Source organism: Tetrao urogallus, assembly GCF_951394365.1.
Source record: "Tetrao urogallus genome assembly, chromosome: 19".
In the NCBI taxonomy this organism is placed as follows: domain Eukaryota; kingdom Metazoa; phylum Chordata; class Aves; order Galliformes; family Phasianidae; genus Tetrao; species Tetrao urogallus.
The window spans coordinates 8,558,143-8,575,242 of record NC_136832.1 but is presented as its reverse complement, the minus strand read 5'-3'; the positions used below and the strand labels follow the sequence as shown (position 1 = coordinate 8,575,242).

At 44.5% G+C, this 17,100-nt stretch overlaps 1 protein-coding gene across 1 annotated transcript; it reads left to right on the top strand.

Moving 5' to 3' along the window:
• Nucleotides 1-805: 805 nt before the first annotated feature.
• On the top strand, nt 806-15,731 carry STOM (stomatin; the record flags this gene model as incomplete). Its single annotated transcript, XM_079544826.1, is given in 9 exon segments — nt 806-835; nt 1,437-1,442; nt 1,446-1,494; nt 9,571-9,674; nt 10,480-10,552; nt 10,933-11,015; nt 13,650-13,853; nt 14,362-14,496; nt 15,537-15,731. Coding segments are annotated over 9 exon segments (879 nt in total).
• Nucleotides 15,732-17,100: the final 1,369 nt, after the last annotated feature.

Sequence of the window (17,100 nt, the reverse complement as noted above, 5' to 3'; positions counted from 1 at the left end):
ACAGTCCCCAGATGAAAGGAGAGGCAAGCAGTGGGACTTCAGCCATTGTCAGTGCTGAATCCATTCTAACCAAAGTCAGAGGGGGTTTTCCCAGCAGCTTAATACAGAACAAGACCTACAGTTCTTTGCTAATTGTCTCCATGAACAAAAACAGTCATTTAGGAGATAGATGGCAGGCTTGGGGGGAAATCCACGTTCAGCTGCAGTACGAAAAGACATGTGAACAAACGTCCATTCCCTAGATACGGGGCATGGAAACACAACAAGAACACCAGGCACATCAGTAAGATCCAAGTAATTAGAAATCTGACATGTTGCCACCTCTGTTTCCCACTTCCATGGTCTCGGTAGCTTTTAGATCTTTCAGTTAAAAATGACCAGCTCTATATTTTAGATGGCAAGCTAAGAAATCCTGACCAGGAGGAAAAATAAATGGATTTGAATGCAGCTACCAGGGGCTCACAGGGAGCAGCAGTGTGCAGACAAGGCGGCCATACAGGCTGCCATAGGATACAGTTGGCACCAGACTGTTTCTGTTAGGTTTTGTTACCCCATTAAACCACTGCCACTATCATTACAATTATCTAAAGTCCACTTCATCCATTATTTTCGTTTGTTCTACAGCCCCAAACACGCAGTGTATTCCACTCATTAAAGCAGTAAGTCAGACCACTGAAAGCATGAACATTTCAGTTGGAACATCTGGAAGTTGTGTCACCATAAGAAATGCAGCACTCTGGGGTTGCCTGGTAGCTGCTGCAACAAACTGTGCATCATTTCCCACGTAGCTGTGATACAGTACTGCATGTATCACCCACAGGAAAATAGCACAAAGGTGAGAGGTGGTTCAATAGCAGATAAAGAGCCAAAGAGAGAGGAGAGAGAACACAGGCACCTCTGAGACCTCCGAGGAGGGGGAAAAAAGAGAAGTCTGACAGCCTGGCAGCCTCTTCCTATGGTTTTGCATACAGCACCAGCCCAGGAGAGAATCTGCACTCATCCCCAGGGCTGAGCAGCCCCTGAGCCGAAGTGCGAGCATGCTGGTGGCTGCAATTATCTCAGTAAATGCAATACATGACAAATCACAGCCGTAAAGGCATTCAAAGTCCCTTCCAAAGCTATCCACGTAATGCCAGGCTGGTAACAGTCTTCAAATCCTGAGGAGGGTTCCTCTAAAACTCCAAGTATTCCATTTGCTTATAGCAAAGGCTTCTTGGTTGTTGGGTTGGCCTTTTTGTACAATACGTTGTTTTCTCTTGTGAGATTGAAGAACGCTGTACGCTCATTTACACTTTTTTAAAAGGCTTTCCCTTACATTTGGGGCCAGGTTGTTTGATTATTTATTCACAGTTAATACGATGCAATAAAAGAGCGTATTTTGTGCCTACCTACACTGTATTCCAAAGTTATTTATTCCACTCATCTAATCTCTACAGACACCTTAGCAGTACTCAGAGTTTACAATACGTGCAGAAGGAGCAGCACACACTGAAGGTAAGAGCCAAGTCCCAGGGCTTTTGTTCTTGCCTGCTGGAGCCATCTGTTGCTTCATAAGAAGCCATCACCGTGCAGAAGGGTATGATTCCTTTTGTGTCAGAGAAAAGAGGCCGTGTATATTAGTATTCAGATAACCTCAGTTTGGTATTTTTCTTCATCAGAATGAAGACACAAGTACATATGTTATTTCATTTGCTGTGACCGTCAAAATTAGAAGAGAATCAAAAGTGGAAACATCTCAGCCTCTGCCAGTTCTAAACACGGCCATATGTTCTTTTCAAAATGAAGTTAATTGTGTGGCCTGGGGAAATGGGGAGGAACTCATCACAGCTGGCACAAGGTGCTCTGGCTCTGGGTGAAGGCTTGGTGACGTGAGTCCCTGCCATCAAATACTGAAAGATCTGGAAGAAAGTGAGGATGAATAGACTGTGCGCCACGAATCGTAAGGCTGGGAGCAATCTGTGCAGATCAAGCAAGTGACATCAAAGTGCATGAAAGCGTGGACAGGAACAGTACAATGGCTTCGTGAATCGCAACTTTCACTTCTGACCAGCACACTGCACGTGTGCTACAACGAGCCAATGGTGCAGCCCAGCCATCGCACAGCACACAGCAGCAGCGCTCAGCCCGGCCCAGCACAGCACACGCAGGGCCAGCAGCTCCCAGGCAGCCCCAGGGCCACGTTGGGCGCTGGAAGCGGGATGTGGGGTCAGCACTGGAGGTGGGCAGAGAAGCACACAGCAGAATCCCACACACAGCCCAGGACCGTCCGTGAGCAGCGCGCTGTGACAGAAGCTCTCGTCATCAGACGGAGCGCAAATAAATAAATAAACAAACAAAGCAGGGACAGCAGCTGCATGGAAACATGCACAAATATTTTGACTGCTGAGCTGCAGCTTCTCACCAGCAATCTGTCCCGAAAATCTCATAATTAGTGGCAGTGATTAAGACAGAAGTGTCACCTTCCATTTTTGCAGCAGTTTTCATCCTGAAGCACTTCATTAGCTATCTTTTCAAAGACCACTTAGCAATTGATTTGGCTGTATTTATTCTCTGTCTACTGAAATCAGAAAAGAGACAGATTGTTCTCCTTTTAGAATCTCATCAGATAAAAACCTTAAGCTGTAGTTTCCATAGAAACACATCATGGGTCTTTTAGTTCTCTATCAAACCTGTTCATAAACTTTGAGCTTTACTTAATGTTACATTTTCAAAAATACCAATTAGTTCTTCTGCTGTTCAACTCTCTCGTAGTCCTTTGAGCTTGCTTTAAGTGAAGGAAGGACAGACAGACACAGCTGGGCCGTGTCAGCACTGCGCTCAGTCATGGCAGTGCATCCCTACGGTGGGAAAGGAGCACAGGACAGGAATAAGGGCCAGCACTTCACCCACACAGGCTGACACGTTGGAATTAATGCTCCTCCAAGTCTAACCACAGTATCAGAACGGTGTCATCCCCATCCTGGCAAGATAAGCTTTTATTCATGGCAACCTGTGTAACTATTTCTAACTGCAGAGTGGATGTGAGGCACAGATCCGCATCACTGAATGAAACAGACAAACTCAAGAGAAGAACAGCAGCTGCTGGGGAATGGGGAGCACCAGGAAAACCAACAGGTTCTGTCCTCTGCTGACATCTCTGGGTGTTCATCACATCCCAGTTTCACATCAAAGTTTGCTATGGGCACTCAGGCCTCATGAGAACCCTGCCTATGGGAAACCATGCCAAGCAGGTGATGAATTCAGCAGCTCAGGGCCATTCCACGGACATTCCAATACAAATTTCTTCCGTATAAAAGCATTATAGCATTTTCTTTTAAATAACGTTGCTGCTTTTGAAAGAGATGTAAAATCAGTACATAAGTTCTCAGTGACAGCCTATGGGGCATTTCTTCTGAGGCCGGGCTCCTGGAAGCCTCGTGTGCCATTGCTCTGCTGCTTTAAGGGCACCTCGATGGCTTCCACTTGTCCTGCTGCTCTCCTTTTTCTTCTCTATCACCCGAGGCTTTTTCTGTTTTGTTAAACACAAATTTTCTCCTTCACCAAATCTACAGAAGCAAAGAAATCATTATTCTGAGGAATCAAAAAGCAGCCAGCTGAATTCTGGGTAAGCCCAGAAATGACAAGCAAAACCTTCTGCACACACGACTAGCATAAGGAACGGCAGAGGGAATAGAAGAAGGGTTCTCAGGAAACTTATTGGAGAGCACTGGGAAATTCCAGTGTCTCTTACTTGCTTTAGCTTAGAATATATTCACTCAGCACAGCCCTAAAATACAGAGCTGGATTTTGTTAAATGTTGCTAACACAACAGTACAGCACTTTTTCTTTTTTTCCTTCTTTTATTTTTCCTGTTGACAGAGGGGCAGCTCAGTGCCTCACCAAGGGCACACCACTCCTCTGCTCCGAGCCACAAGAAATACTCCAGAAAATAATAATAATAATAATAATAATAATAATAATAATAATGCAGTGCAGGGATCCCTGGGGATGAGTCCTGCTGGCTGGGCTGCTATGTATATCCGAAAATGTAAACAACCTCCTAACAATTAACCTCCCATCCTCAAAGATATTATAAACAATGCACCCTTTACTGTGGGAGAAATTATTCTGTTTAAAATAACTGAATTTAACACGCTTCTATTTTGGGGTTCTTGACTCCAAAACATGCATGCTCTATTTCCACCGCAAAGAAAGAATCCCATGGTGCAGAAAGGGGCTCCTAAATGAAGTGCAGATTTGTACAACGTGGGAAGCGTTGGCTGAGTCTGCTTTTGTTCAGCTGTAGCTGCTTTGGGAGGCACTGAGATGAACCGATGTTCTTCAGGAGAAAACCGAGGTGTGTGCAAACACTGCAATTCCTCACGTGATGGAAAGTGATGGTTCTCCAGAGATATGACTCCAGCTCAAAAGTCAACAGAATATTTAAGCACATATGCAGATAAGAAGACACTACGTGTCCTAACTTATGTGGAGTTCACCCCTAAAGCTGAATGGTGAACAGCAATGGAAAAAGTCAGTGAGAGTCCCTCAGAACCTATTGCTAACTGGGAGAAAAGAAACAGCAGTGACAAAGCACAGCAATGCTCCTCGTTACCAACGTGCTCCACGTGCTCAGCGTGGGACACAGGCAACGCACGGCTCTTGGGAGCTCGTGTACGGCAGAACTGCCAGGCGGAGCTCTGCACAGCACCTGCAGCTCGGAGAGGATTTGTGAGCACAGCATCTCAGATCCAGCATGTCTGCGAGGTCAGAAACAGCATTTAAAGGAACAGCCCCCGACAGTCACCGCAGACTACAACTTCATTATCAGAAGGAATGGGATGACACGAATCTGTACCTTAAAAATACCGTTTCGGAGGCTGCCACGGGCAGAGCCGTGCTTGGGACCCGGCTGACACCTCGTGGTCGCTGTGCGCTCCGCTCTCAGATTTTTCAGAGGGCAGAAATCGCGTACGGACACACACAGGTGAGCAACCACAGCAGCTGCAGCTGCTCCCCTGCAGGATGGCGGGAGCACAGGGGCTCACACCGCTCCACACGTGCTGCTAAGGATTAACAAATCCATTTGCAAGCCCGCGGTTGTCCTCTGGCGAGCCAAAAATCAAATCCTTTCATTCCTTTGTTTATTGAAACAAAAAAAAAAAACTCAATGAGAAGACTTTCCAATGCTGCCATAAGCTGCGTTATAAGGTTATAACCCTTATATAAGAGTTGCATTTCCTCACCTTGAGCTCTCCCCTCTGAGTCCCCGCAGCCCCTCTCGCCCATCCGAGCTCCTGAGCTGTACGAGCGCTCACGGCTCAGCAGATGGCAGCAACAAACCGCACAGCAGCACCGCGACCTCCAAGCCTCCAGCACCTCTCCAACCTTGTTGGCAAACGCCATGAAGCGGCAGAAGGGTGCGGGATGGGCATCTGAAAGAGAAGGCTCTCTCCTCCTCGAGCAAACGGTCACGAACGTTTGTATGCGAGTGTGAAAAGTTGCAATCTGAGCTGTAAGTGACACCAGCTCTGTGTGGAATACAAGGTTTTGGTTGTGGACTTTTTGGTTTAGAGATAAATTTACAGGCACTGAAATGATCACAGAACCACAGAATAAAAGGACGGTGCGAGTTGGAAGGGACCCACGATTTAAATGTAAATCAGTTATGATACATTCAGCAACGCTCAATTTGTATTGAAATTACCTTACCTCATTACTGGCACCGGCTTAGGCTTTCCAGTACCAAACTGGGCACTGATGGCAGCAGATCTCCACAGCTCCTTTGCTCAGTGGTTGCACAGAACACATTCCTCCCATTTCAAGCACATCCTTCGTCCCTCATCACAGAGACGTTCTCAGCACTCTGCTTGCCAGAAGACCTACGCTCAGCAAAGAGAAAAAAAAAGGCACGGGATCTCCTTTCCCCCGCACTGTGCTCTAACAGCACATCGCAGCAGTTCCATTTCCCTGCTCGTGCTCCGTGCCCACCTGGAGCTGCGTGCACCCACCTGTGCCGCACCATTCCCTGCTGGAGCAGCTCCGTGTCCGACTGCTCGCCGTGCGCTTCTCGTGTGTCCGGTTTTGCTTTCAGGAGCACGATGTGCTGTTACAGCACAGTGCAACCTCCCACGTTGCTTTATGGGCGGATTTCTCAAAGTTAGGGGTTGTTTGGGGTTGTTTGGTGTTTGTTTGTTTGCTGTAATTCTGCCCTCACTTTAGGCAGGAATACAGAACGCCCCAAGGCATTACGGCTCAAACGGAGCGGTGAAAAGGATCTCTTTGGAAGCCACTCCGCACCGTGAAGCCACGCGGAGCCATCGGCTCCCGCCGCCGTTCACGCGGACGGCTCCGCACCGCACCGCACCGCGGGGTCACCGGGCCGCCATCTCCTCCCCCGCATCCCCCCTCAGCCCTTCCCGCCCGCACCGCTGAGGTAACGGCGCGCGGCCCAACAACGGTCCGCCCCGCACGCGCCGGCCGCGCGGCCCCACCCTCGAGGGCTGAGATCCGAGGGTTGGCGGGGCGGGGCGGGCAGAGGGCACGAGGAGCGGCCATGGCGGACTGCGAGGCGGGGGGAGCGGCGAAGGCGCAGCAGCGGCTGCACGGTAACGGGACGGGAGCGGGGCGGTCCGCGGTCCGGTCCCCGAGTTGGTTGTCGGTGCCCGGAGAGTCGCCCTCCGGTTTTCAGTTTCGCTTTGGCTTTATACCGATTGTTTTCAGTATCGCTGATCGGTCGCTCAGCAAAAGTTTGCTGCTTTCTATTCCAAAGTTCGCCCCGCGAGAACGGCGGCACCGCATCGCCGCCTGCAGCCCCGGTCCTGCAGATCCCGGAGCGAATTCCCCGTGCTGTCGGCGGGCTGGAGGAGTTGCGGGGCGCTCGTTTTCCCTGCTGAGGTTTTTTTTTTGTAGCGGGACGGGAGGAGGCGGCGGTGGTTTCCCCGGCTCGGGCGGTGGCGAGGGATGCCCTGAAATAACGCAGCCGGAGCTTTCCGCGCCCGCTGCAACCCGAGAAGGAAGTGAGTTCTAAGACCACCATCCGCAACGGCTGCGGCCGGTAATCCGAGTTGTGGTATAAATAACTGCGGGTCCGTGTGGGCCCCGATGGGACACGCATGGCTCTGGTATCCTTGGGCACGAGCTGCGTTCCATTCTGTGCTTGTTATTAATATCTGACGGGTTGCTCTGATCCCGCCGTGCCCTGCAGCCCTTTCCCCTCATGTGCTGCTGGTTCTTCCGTGCGTTGTTTCGGAGGCCAAAACAGAGTTGTCGCGGTGAAGTATCTATGGACTCGGTAGGCTTTGGATGTAACTCTGATTAATTAGGCAAAACCGTTTTTAGCTGTTTCCCCCAGGAAATGCTTTGAGATGCTCTGAAACAAACAACAACAACAAAAAGATTTCCCGTAAAAAGCGTTAGTCACTGTTTGCTGATTAGCAAGCGGTTGAACAACTGTCATACGATAACCCGCACAGTTGTTCTCACGCTGTCCTGCATTTCAGATAGCAGCATGCAGACCCCTGTGCGGTAGGGGTAGTGGTAGAGCCTCGCATGCACTTAATCCCTATAGTGTTGTGCTCTGATCTGCTGGGCTTCTGTATGCTCAAGAATAGGGAAGATGGGAAGAGCCTTTCCTATCGCTGTGCCTGGCACTCATTCGCATTCTTGCTGCCTCACCGCTGTGTATTTGTTCACGTTGCGTAGGCTTTGTGGAAGAAAATACTTCTCCCATGAAGGCTGTGCCACACCAGGAGCACTCATGGGAGAGCGGCCCCTTTCACCTCCTGGCACAAATTGTCATCTTGTTTGATGAGCCAAGGCGTTATTCCTTGCTAAAGCAGCAGGAATTCTTCCCATCAGCTTCAAGGGGGTCCGAGGCTAATTTGATTAAAATGGTTTTAATTTTCTTTCTCCTTGGGGTTTATTTCCTGAAAGATGCGCATAATTTCTTGCAGACTGCCCAAAAATAAGATTGATTGAATTCCAAGTGTGAGTTTTGGATATATTGATAATAAAAGAGCAAGGCTGTTGCTAGTGTGCAGGAAGTGAGGAGTGTTTGAACTGAAGCTATGGGGGTATAGAATAGTTTAGAAAATCAAGCAAGAGAGAGCTCACGTGGAGAAGGTAGAGGGACTGCGAGCTGAAAAATGGCTACAAGTTCATAGGAGTGTCAGGGTGATGGGGTTGGGCTTCTTCTGGTGTAAGTTGGGCTTTCCGTGACCGTGATAGAACAGTACAAATGAGTTGTTTTTATCATTACTATTTTCTTCTTAGTATAAATTATCCCTAAGATTAACAGTAAACCATCGCTGATTGTCGTTTCCTTTCATTATTGTAGTTTCCAGGCGTTGTCTCTGCTGTAGTGTCTTTCTTTCAGTGTTTAAGTTAGCTAATACCCTGTTGCAAAATGGGAGGTATTTGCTCTTTGTTCATCATTGCTTAATGCTGAATGCCAGCACATATCACACACATAACACCTTTCCTTGACTTTTGCAGAATACCTGGAAGTCACTTGTAAACTGTGGGCAGTATGTGTAGGTAACTTTCCATAGAGGCACTTGAAAATGGCACGTGATGTTAGGTGCCTCACTGAGGGTTGTGGCAGTGGCATGTGAGCTAACAGAGAAGATGCTGATGGCCTTTGGAAGTTTTGAGTAACTGCCAAGTTCCTGCTCCCTCGTGGACAGAAGTTATTCTCCAGCACCTCTGTATTCAGCGTTACTGCAGCAGCTCTGTGGCACAGATTTTAACCAACTGTGTAAACGAGGAATGGAAACTTTGATTCTGGTTCCTAGTTCTATCAATGACTTTTACTTCAGTCAAATATACTGTGGATCTCAGTTCACAAAGCATAGTTATTTGCTTTCCAAATTACTGATTTCTGACTCATCTGTTTCGCTTCCCTCTCTATCAGTGCATTTGTTGCTAATGCTGCATGCAGTCGTGGACACCTGACACAACGTGTGTGCCCACAGTTGTTAAAATCAATGACTGTCTTCAGAATCAGTGTTTTGTTTTATAATGAAATCAGTTCTACTTAGAATAATTGTTGAGTGGAGACTTGGAAACTTATTTCTTATACTTCGCCACTTTTGTTGTACTTTTCTCAGATCTGCATCTCTGATAATTGGAACACAAATCAAATTTTCAGTGTCCTGTTGCCAGCAGGTCTTTGGGGTATTTCCATCCCACTCCTTTTGAAGCAAGCGTGGTTCTGACTTCTGTCCTCAGTGAAGGAACAGGATTTCTGTTGCTGCCTGTCGATAACTGTGCTAGAGGGCCTGGGGAAGAAGGAGGATTTGAGAGTCTGTGTTTGTACCCGTTAGCTAAAGGGGTGGCAGAGATGTGCGTGCTTTGTTCTGTACCAGTGCTGTGAACCACATCCTGCCCTCAGCCATCTTGTGCAACTTAGGGATAGTGCAGAAGAAAGCAGAACCGGGCTCTTAATTTGACTTGATCTGAACCCGATGAGTTTGGCCAGAGGAGTAACAGGAACAGCGGCTTATGCAAAAGAAAAATCCCATTGCAGTGTTCTCCTGGACAGGTGCTCTTTATTTTGGAAATCAGAACATTCCTGCTCTTTTCTTTCAGGCAATGCTGACACCGGTCTTGGGGTGTGTGGATGGATCCTGGTGATATTTTCTTTCTTCTTCACCGTTCTTACATTTCCTGTATCAATCTGGATGTGCATAAAGGTAAAACTTTTCACTGCTAAGTTGGATTAGAGCTTCAGGCGATGCAGTGCTTCCCAATTCAGTATTACATTATTCATTTTAAGAACAAAGAAGCCCATTTTCTCCTGGACTGCGGCAAACCCCAACATTTCACTTTGTTGATCTTCAAATCAGAAAGGAATTTTTGCACTGACACCTTCACAATGTCTGCCCAGCCAGTGCTGGTGTATGAGCTAGTTTGGAATATCAGAATAATTCTAAGGATTGATTTCATTAAAAACAAAATGAATTTTTAAGGAGATCTCTGTAAATATCAACATGAAAATATGTAGGTACATGTTTGCATTCGTGACAGATTCACAGAGAATGTGCCATTTGTGATCACTTCGAGCTCAATATTTCCAGTTTCCAGCAATGTGGATACAACTCCTGCTTTGTTTTTATTAATTCACCCCATCAGAACTACAGGTGGAAAATCTCTGCTGTGTCACTCCCACTATGCTGTGTTTTCTTGTTGCAAGGATATTCCTGCTGGCAGCTTTCAGTCCCTGCTTGGTCTTGCCCCGCAGTGTTGCTTCTGCTGTTGACAGATAGTGCTGTAGTCTGAAGAATATTTCTTCTGGAACGTTTTTCTTACTGTTCCTTTTGCTGTTTGCTTTTTAAGAATAAAGTTTAGTCTAAAATACTCAAAAGCATCCAATAGAGAAATAAAATGTAGTGCATATTAGATACGAGGCTTAAGACTGTGTCGAGTCTAGCATGTGTAGTTTGTAGTCCATGATACGCCTCCGGAAACCCGCGGCTGACATTCAGCTATTTGTTGCAGATTGTCAAGGAATACGAGAGAGCCATCATCTTCAGACTTGGGCGCATCTTAAAGGGAGGAGCAAAGGGACCGGGTACGTCCTGGAGAGCAGTCTTAATTTTTGTTCTAATTGAGTTGCTGGCAAAATGATCACTGCCTACAGATGATAGACTGGAGTTTCTCAGTAATTTTGTAACTTCTGTTGACAAGGTATGTTATTTAGAGGGAGAAGGTAGTAAACCAATTGTCTGTGTGCCTTTCCTGGATCTCCTTAGAGCTGAATAAATCGAGGCTTCTCAGCATACTTTTCTTCAAATCTTTTTCCAGCATGAAAGCCACTGGGAAACACACTGCTGAGCTCAATACAAAGAGCTGTGCAGCTACAGTGGTTGGATTGAGGCTTATTTCCACAGCTAGTGCCATCTATTCTAATGATCCATTCTCACATCTTCTTGGATGGATGTTTTTCTACAGGTCTCTTTTTTGTCCTGCCCTGCACAGACAGCTTCATCAAAGTTGATATGAGGACCATCTCTTTTGATATTCCACCCCAAGAGGTGAGCTTGCACTTGCCTTTGTATCTGCTAAAGTATTTGCAGATTTTTCCACTTTATTTTTCCTTTCCCACTCTCAGAATCGGGTAGCATGTAATTTTAATGTAGACTTACTGCTTCTATTTGTACCTGTGAAGCATACTGTGAAGAATATATAGTTTTTAGTGAGATTGGTCAGTAAAATAAGATCCCTGCAAGAAAACCAATAATGCTATCCTTTAAGGATCAAATAAGACAACTTAATAGTGCCTAAAAGCTAGAATGGGAGAGGTCTGGGTTCAGGGCTGCCAGAGCACACGCAACATCCTTCAGTTGTTTCTGTGAAATTCGAAAGATTTCCAGAAGAATCAGTGATCTTTTCTATGCCAACTAATCTGGATGTATGAAGTAGCTAAAATAATGGCACAAAAGCATCACCACATGCCAATACTAGAAATTCAGTGGTCTACTCTCATATGAGGGCTTTGTGTCCTACTATGTACAGGAACATACGAGGACATCCTGTACCTCATGTCATCTGATATCTTTCAGTTTGGAGGTTCTAAAGTACAAAAATGTATTTAATTTCTTGTTCCATTTTACTTGAACATCTTAATTTCTTAGCAGAATCTCTCAACAGTCCATCTAACTGAACTAAGTGATGCCAACAGACAGCAGAAGACAAAATGAGCCTTCTACAAATGTTAAAATGAGCAATGCTGTGTCGCTGATATTAACTGTGTCTGCTGTGTATCTGGTGTATTTTTCAAGACAGATATTTGAAGCAACCTGCCTGGTGCTCCTGTTTTCTGTCATGTTTGCCAGTCAGTTTATTGCTCGTCATTAGTTGTAGATTTAGACAGATGGCAGCTGTCATAGCATGCTCTGAAGGGTAATTGGTAGAAACCTAATCAATGGCAGGCACAATGTGGTTGCAGCTGCTGATGTGCTATTAGTGAAGTCCTACATTTTTTTCTTTTGACTCGATTAAATTATGCTTGTTTCTAATAGGAAGAAGCAGAAACATGTTTTTATTTGTAGAGCAGGACTTCTGTGCATGCTATTCGTTCTTTCTTGAGGCTATTACAAAAAGCCCACTAAAATAAGTAGACTGGGAGCAGAAAGTAGGTAAACCTCACACGTACCACTCTCTTGTCAGGTAACACAATCCTCATCTTCTAACACAGGATTAGACCATCTTTGCATGGTCATGAGCATTGTTTCACTCTCCTTACAACTAAAATTTAAAACATAATTAATATTAATGATAGCTTTCTGATGTACGCTCTTTTAAACCATCAAGAATATCTGTCCTTATCTTTGCAAGTACACCTTTTGTTCAATGGACAGGTAAAGTAAATCACTTGCATCTCACTGTGAGAATGTTTGCCAGTTTGATTTCCTGTGCAGTTTGTCCGGGACGGAAGGACGGAGACGTCCTTCAGAAACACAAGGTGGCATTCGATCGAACTTTGGGGAAGGACGATGAACTGCCAGACAACAAGAGCCCTCTTTCTGTGAGATGCAGAAGTAGGGCTGACAGTCAAGCAGCTGATATGTATTGCCTTCAGGCAGACAAAAGCAATTTTGTTAGTAGCCAAACATAGTTAGCATTATCTAAAATATCTCAAGGGCCCTTTGTTTCTCTGGGCTTCGTTATACACTGACATCCTTTAATTACAAAGTTTTTGCAATTCAGTCAATTAATTTAACACAGCCAGTGCTGTGCTGAAGTCTCAAGCATTGGCCATTCCAAGGTTCCTATGGAACAATCAGTATTTGAGAATTGCCTTCAGCTACATCCACACTTGGGATACGGGAAACCGTCTGTGATGTTTGTTAGAAAGTGCAGCTGAAATACTTCTTTCCTCACCTGCTTTCTGAATAGCTTGCCTGCTTTGCCCTTGCTTTATAAACTGACACACCTGCACAGCTGTCTTGCTAACTCAATAGTCTTGTGACTGAAGTTAAACACAAGTGAAAATCACTTGTGTCCTATATTTGCTGTGATACTTACTACTACCCTTTTTTCCCTGTACAGAAACACAAAATAAGTCCCTCTCATTTATATTTCCAGTTTGTATTCTGAACTAGAGTACTTTAACATATTTTGAATGGACTGGTCTCATATACTTACCCCTGCACTGCTAGTGTCCTTGGAGTCTTTCCTGTTGGCTTGGTCCTTCTCTATGTACAGCTCTCGTGTTCCTGTACATTCAATCTGCTGCTGTCATACATGTGATATTGTAAGCCTCACTGAAGACTAAAGTTTCCCAGCTGAAATCATATGTATTTTGGTGTAAATTATTTCTGAATACTTTTTTGTCACCTATGAACTGCAAATCCCTCAGTGAGTGCAAAGAAGTAAATTAGAAATAACACCATGGCAAAGCTAGTGGAACTGATTGTTCACTGAGGAGCGTGCTGTTATTGTATTTAATCTTAGCTTGACAGAGCAAGGCTGAAAGGTTTGTGCATCCTTATGTAGACGCGTTGATATGCAGCACGCAAGTATAAAACATGGCTGTCATGACAGTTGCTTTTCCTGGGGAAAAACCAGGCACTAGTCCAGTAAAACAAGAACGTAATTATCATTATATAAACAAATATGTGTTTAGTTATATGCAATTATTGTATGTTTCTCCCATTGCTTTCTAGATCTTGACCAAGGACTCTGTGACGGTTAACGTGGATGGAGTGGTTTACTACAGAGTTCAGAACGCTACCCTTGCTGTGGCAAATATCACAAATGCTGACTCAGCCACACGTCTTTTAGCACAGACAACTTTGAGGAATGTTCTGGGGACCAAAAACCTTTCTGAGATTCTCTCTGATCGTGAGGAGATTGCACACAACATGCAGGTATGAGCAACGTGCAAGCGTGAGGCAGTGCACTGAACAATCAGTTGTGCACTGATCCTGCTGATAAATCAGAGGCCAGGACTTAATTTTACAAGTGGCAAGCCAAGTTTTGATTTGGAGCTTTAGGCAAAACCCTGCCAAGGGCTGTTGGAATGGTACTCAGTCTAATAAAAAACAGTGAGTAAAACAATAATAGACAAGGGGGGCTGTTGTAAGTAAGGAAGGGGGATTTGTGCGAGGAGGAGAATTCTGCATTGTTATGTCAATATGCTGCTGCTCAAGGAAATGACACCACAGTATTCCTTTCATACACTGATCAAGCTTTAAGTCTTTGCTTACAACAGCTGTGCTTCTATGATCATCACAGCATACCATAAGTACTAAAAACCATTAAATAGGAAGGGCAAAAATTCTATGGTAATTCGTTGGCTTGATAGTCTTTCTTCAAATTTGGGTACTTGCTTGCAGCCAAATATATGGCTGCAATTAACTGTCCTGCTTTACATAGGCTACACTTGATGATGCAACAGATAATTGGGGCATTAAGGTGGAACGTGTGGAGATCAAGGATGTGAAATTACCCATACAGCTGCAGAGAGCAATGGCTGCAGAAGCTGAAGCTGCACGGGAGGCAAGAGCTAAGGTAATGGCATCAGTGCGTGGACTTTGCGTTTGCTTTTTCCCTTCATGAAGAACTTCATGCGGTGGTTTGGAGGATGAAGATTCTTTTCTATATTGGGTTGTGGCAAATAGGAAGGCAGGGTAGGATTTTTTGTGGGTTTGGGTCCAGCCACTTGTTGTATCTCATCCTGAACTATGCAGTTGAGATTTCACTTGAAAATGTGGAATCCCAAGTTTTTACTACGAGAACAAATCATGAACAGAACAACTTTGAGGTTATTAGCTGCGGACTGTAGTCACTTAGGAGCCAAACTTCCTTCCAGCTTTTTTTCTGACCAGCCCTGATTTATGGGAAGTTCTTTGCATTCTGTTTTGTTTCTTCATAGGAGAAATGAAACAGCTGTAAAACTTTGTGTTGTCACCCTTCAGCTGAACTGCAGGAGAAGATCTTTGGTGATTCAAGCATTAGCTTTTAGATTATTTTCTGAAGTTTAATTACTCCCTGATCTTATTATTTATTTTGGTGTTTAAAGGAATATTTAGAAATGCTCAGAATATATTGTGCCAATGCAGAAAAGCTCTGCTTGTAAATAAAAATGCATGACTACAACTTGGTCCCTAATGAGCAAACATTTAAAAGGAATGAAGAATAAAAAGGTGTTTTCCCAGGGAGAAATATCATTCGTCTGTCAAGCTCTTTTCAGATATGTAGGAATACCTTCTGCTTTTAGGAGGCGGTGCTGAAAGAAGTACAAAAGCAGAAACTTTTTGAAAATTTGAATGAATCCACCTGTTGTATTTCAAGACTTTCAGTGCCAGTTTTTATACACCGGCATCCTGATACTGAATAGAAAACAGGCATAAAGAACCTTGAAGGGAAACCAGAGTTCCTTATATCTAAGTGAGAAAGGCAGAACCAGTGAAAAAAGGCAGTAGGAGAGGGCACTTGCTTAAAACCATAAGCAACATCTTTGCCGTATGAGTTAAGGCTGAAGTTATCTGACATAATTCTAGCTTATTATTGCATCAGAATTGGTTCCATTTCTCATTTTGCTTTTCCAGGTAATTGCAGCTGAAGGTGAAATGAATGCTTCCAGGGCCCTGAAAGAGGCATCTATGGTTATCACAGAGTCCCCTGCTGCTCTTCAGCTTCGTTACTTGCAGACTCTGAACACCATTGCTGCAGAAAAGAACTCCACCATCATCTTTCCGTTGCCCATAGACATGATGCAGGGCATCTTAGCTGCAAAACGCTAGCTGCAGTGGGAGGGGGAAAGGTGGTTTTTTTTCTTTTGCCACCAGGAAACACCTGCAGCACCAAATTGCTTGCATACTATAGCTTAAGGCAACATGAGCAAAGTGGAAATGCTGAGGAACATTTTTGGTTTTTTTATAGTGAGTGTGTGGTAAGATATAGATGTAATATTTGTGAACACAGACAATCAAAATACTTGAAATTGAAAATTGATCCAAATTAGGAGCAGTACCAGATGAGAAACCAATTATCTGTAACCTCGTGTTTTCAGAAAGTATATAAAACTATTCCTTTTATTAAAAGAGTCTGTGGTCCTGTAAGGGAAGTGGAGCAGCCCTACCTGTGTTCTCTTAGAGTACCTGCATGTGATGAAGTCATCTGATGGCTGTATGCATTTGTTCTCTAGTTTAGATCAGGAGAAACAACGGAAGTTGATGTAGGAGTGAGAACATTGGGTACTTCTGAAAAGCAGGCTCCTACTTTCTGTAACAGTTCCCTGTTCATGAGGAAAAATGATTAGCCAATGTTACTGAAATGAAACTTTCCACCTCTGTTCTGCCACACAGGAATTGTATAGGCTTGCTGTAGTTAATGGTACAATATGCTGCTTCTTGCTATGCCCATGTAGATTTACGACTCTTAAAGCACTGAAAAGTCATTGGGTTTGCTTTTATCTGTACATCTTCTCAAAAAACAATTAAAAGGAAAAAAAAAGCCATAAACCCCAATTCCTGTTTGTAAATAGACTTCCTTTCTTGTTCTAATTTTAAACATGCTTGAAACACTGCATTTTATCCAGGTCCAGTAAATGCTTCCCTAACTGTAATTAGTGGGGGGCGTTTAGCAGGAGGTTTTGTACTGTTTATATACCTAACAAATTAATGATTCACGTGTCAGTGCTGCTTCTGAACAGACTTGTGCCATCAGTTGTGATGCAGAGGTTTACACTTAATACCAAAGGCGCAATCTTCAGCGCATGTAGTCCTGAGGAACAAGTCTGATAAACTCTATTCATATTTTGCACCTGTTTAGTGAATGTTATTAAAGATTAAAAAGGGAGCAGAATTAAAAGTTTGCATGAGAGGGAGGTTCTTTAGGCTACTACTGTTACCCTGTTTGGCATCTAGTCCTTAATTACTGGGAGATGAGAATGAAAACAAAAGCCCGGATCAGTGAGTGCAGTGTCCTTGTTCTGATACCGGCCAGCACAAGGTTGGTTATTTTTTTTTTATCACCTTTCTGGGTAGGGTCAGTTCTGTATTTACAGCTATTATTACCTCAGCATTATAAAATCAATACACCAATCTGTAGATGTTGGCCAGTATTTTAGTTAACACAAGCAGAGCTAAGCTTTTGTTGGGGTGTAAACAT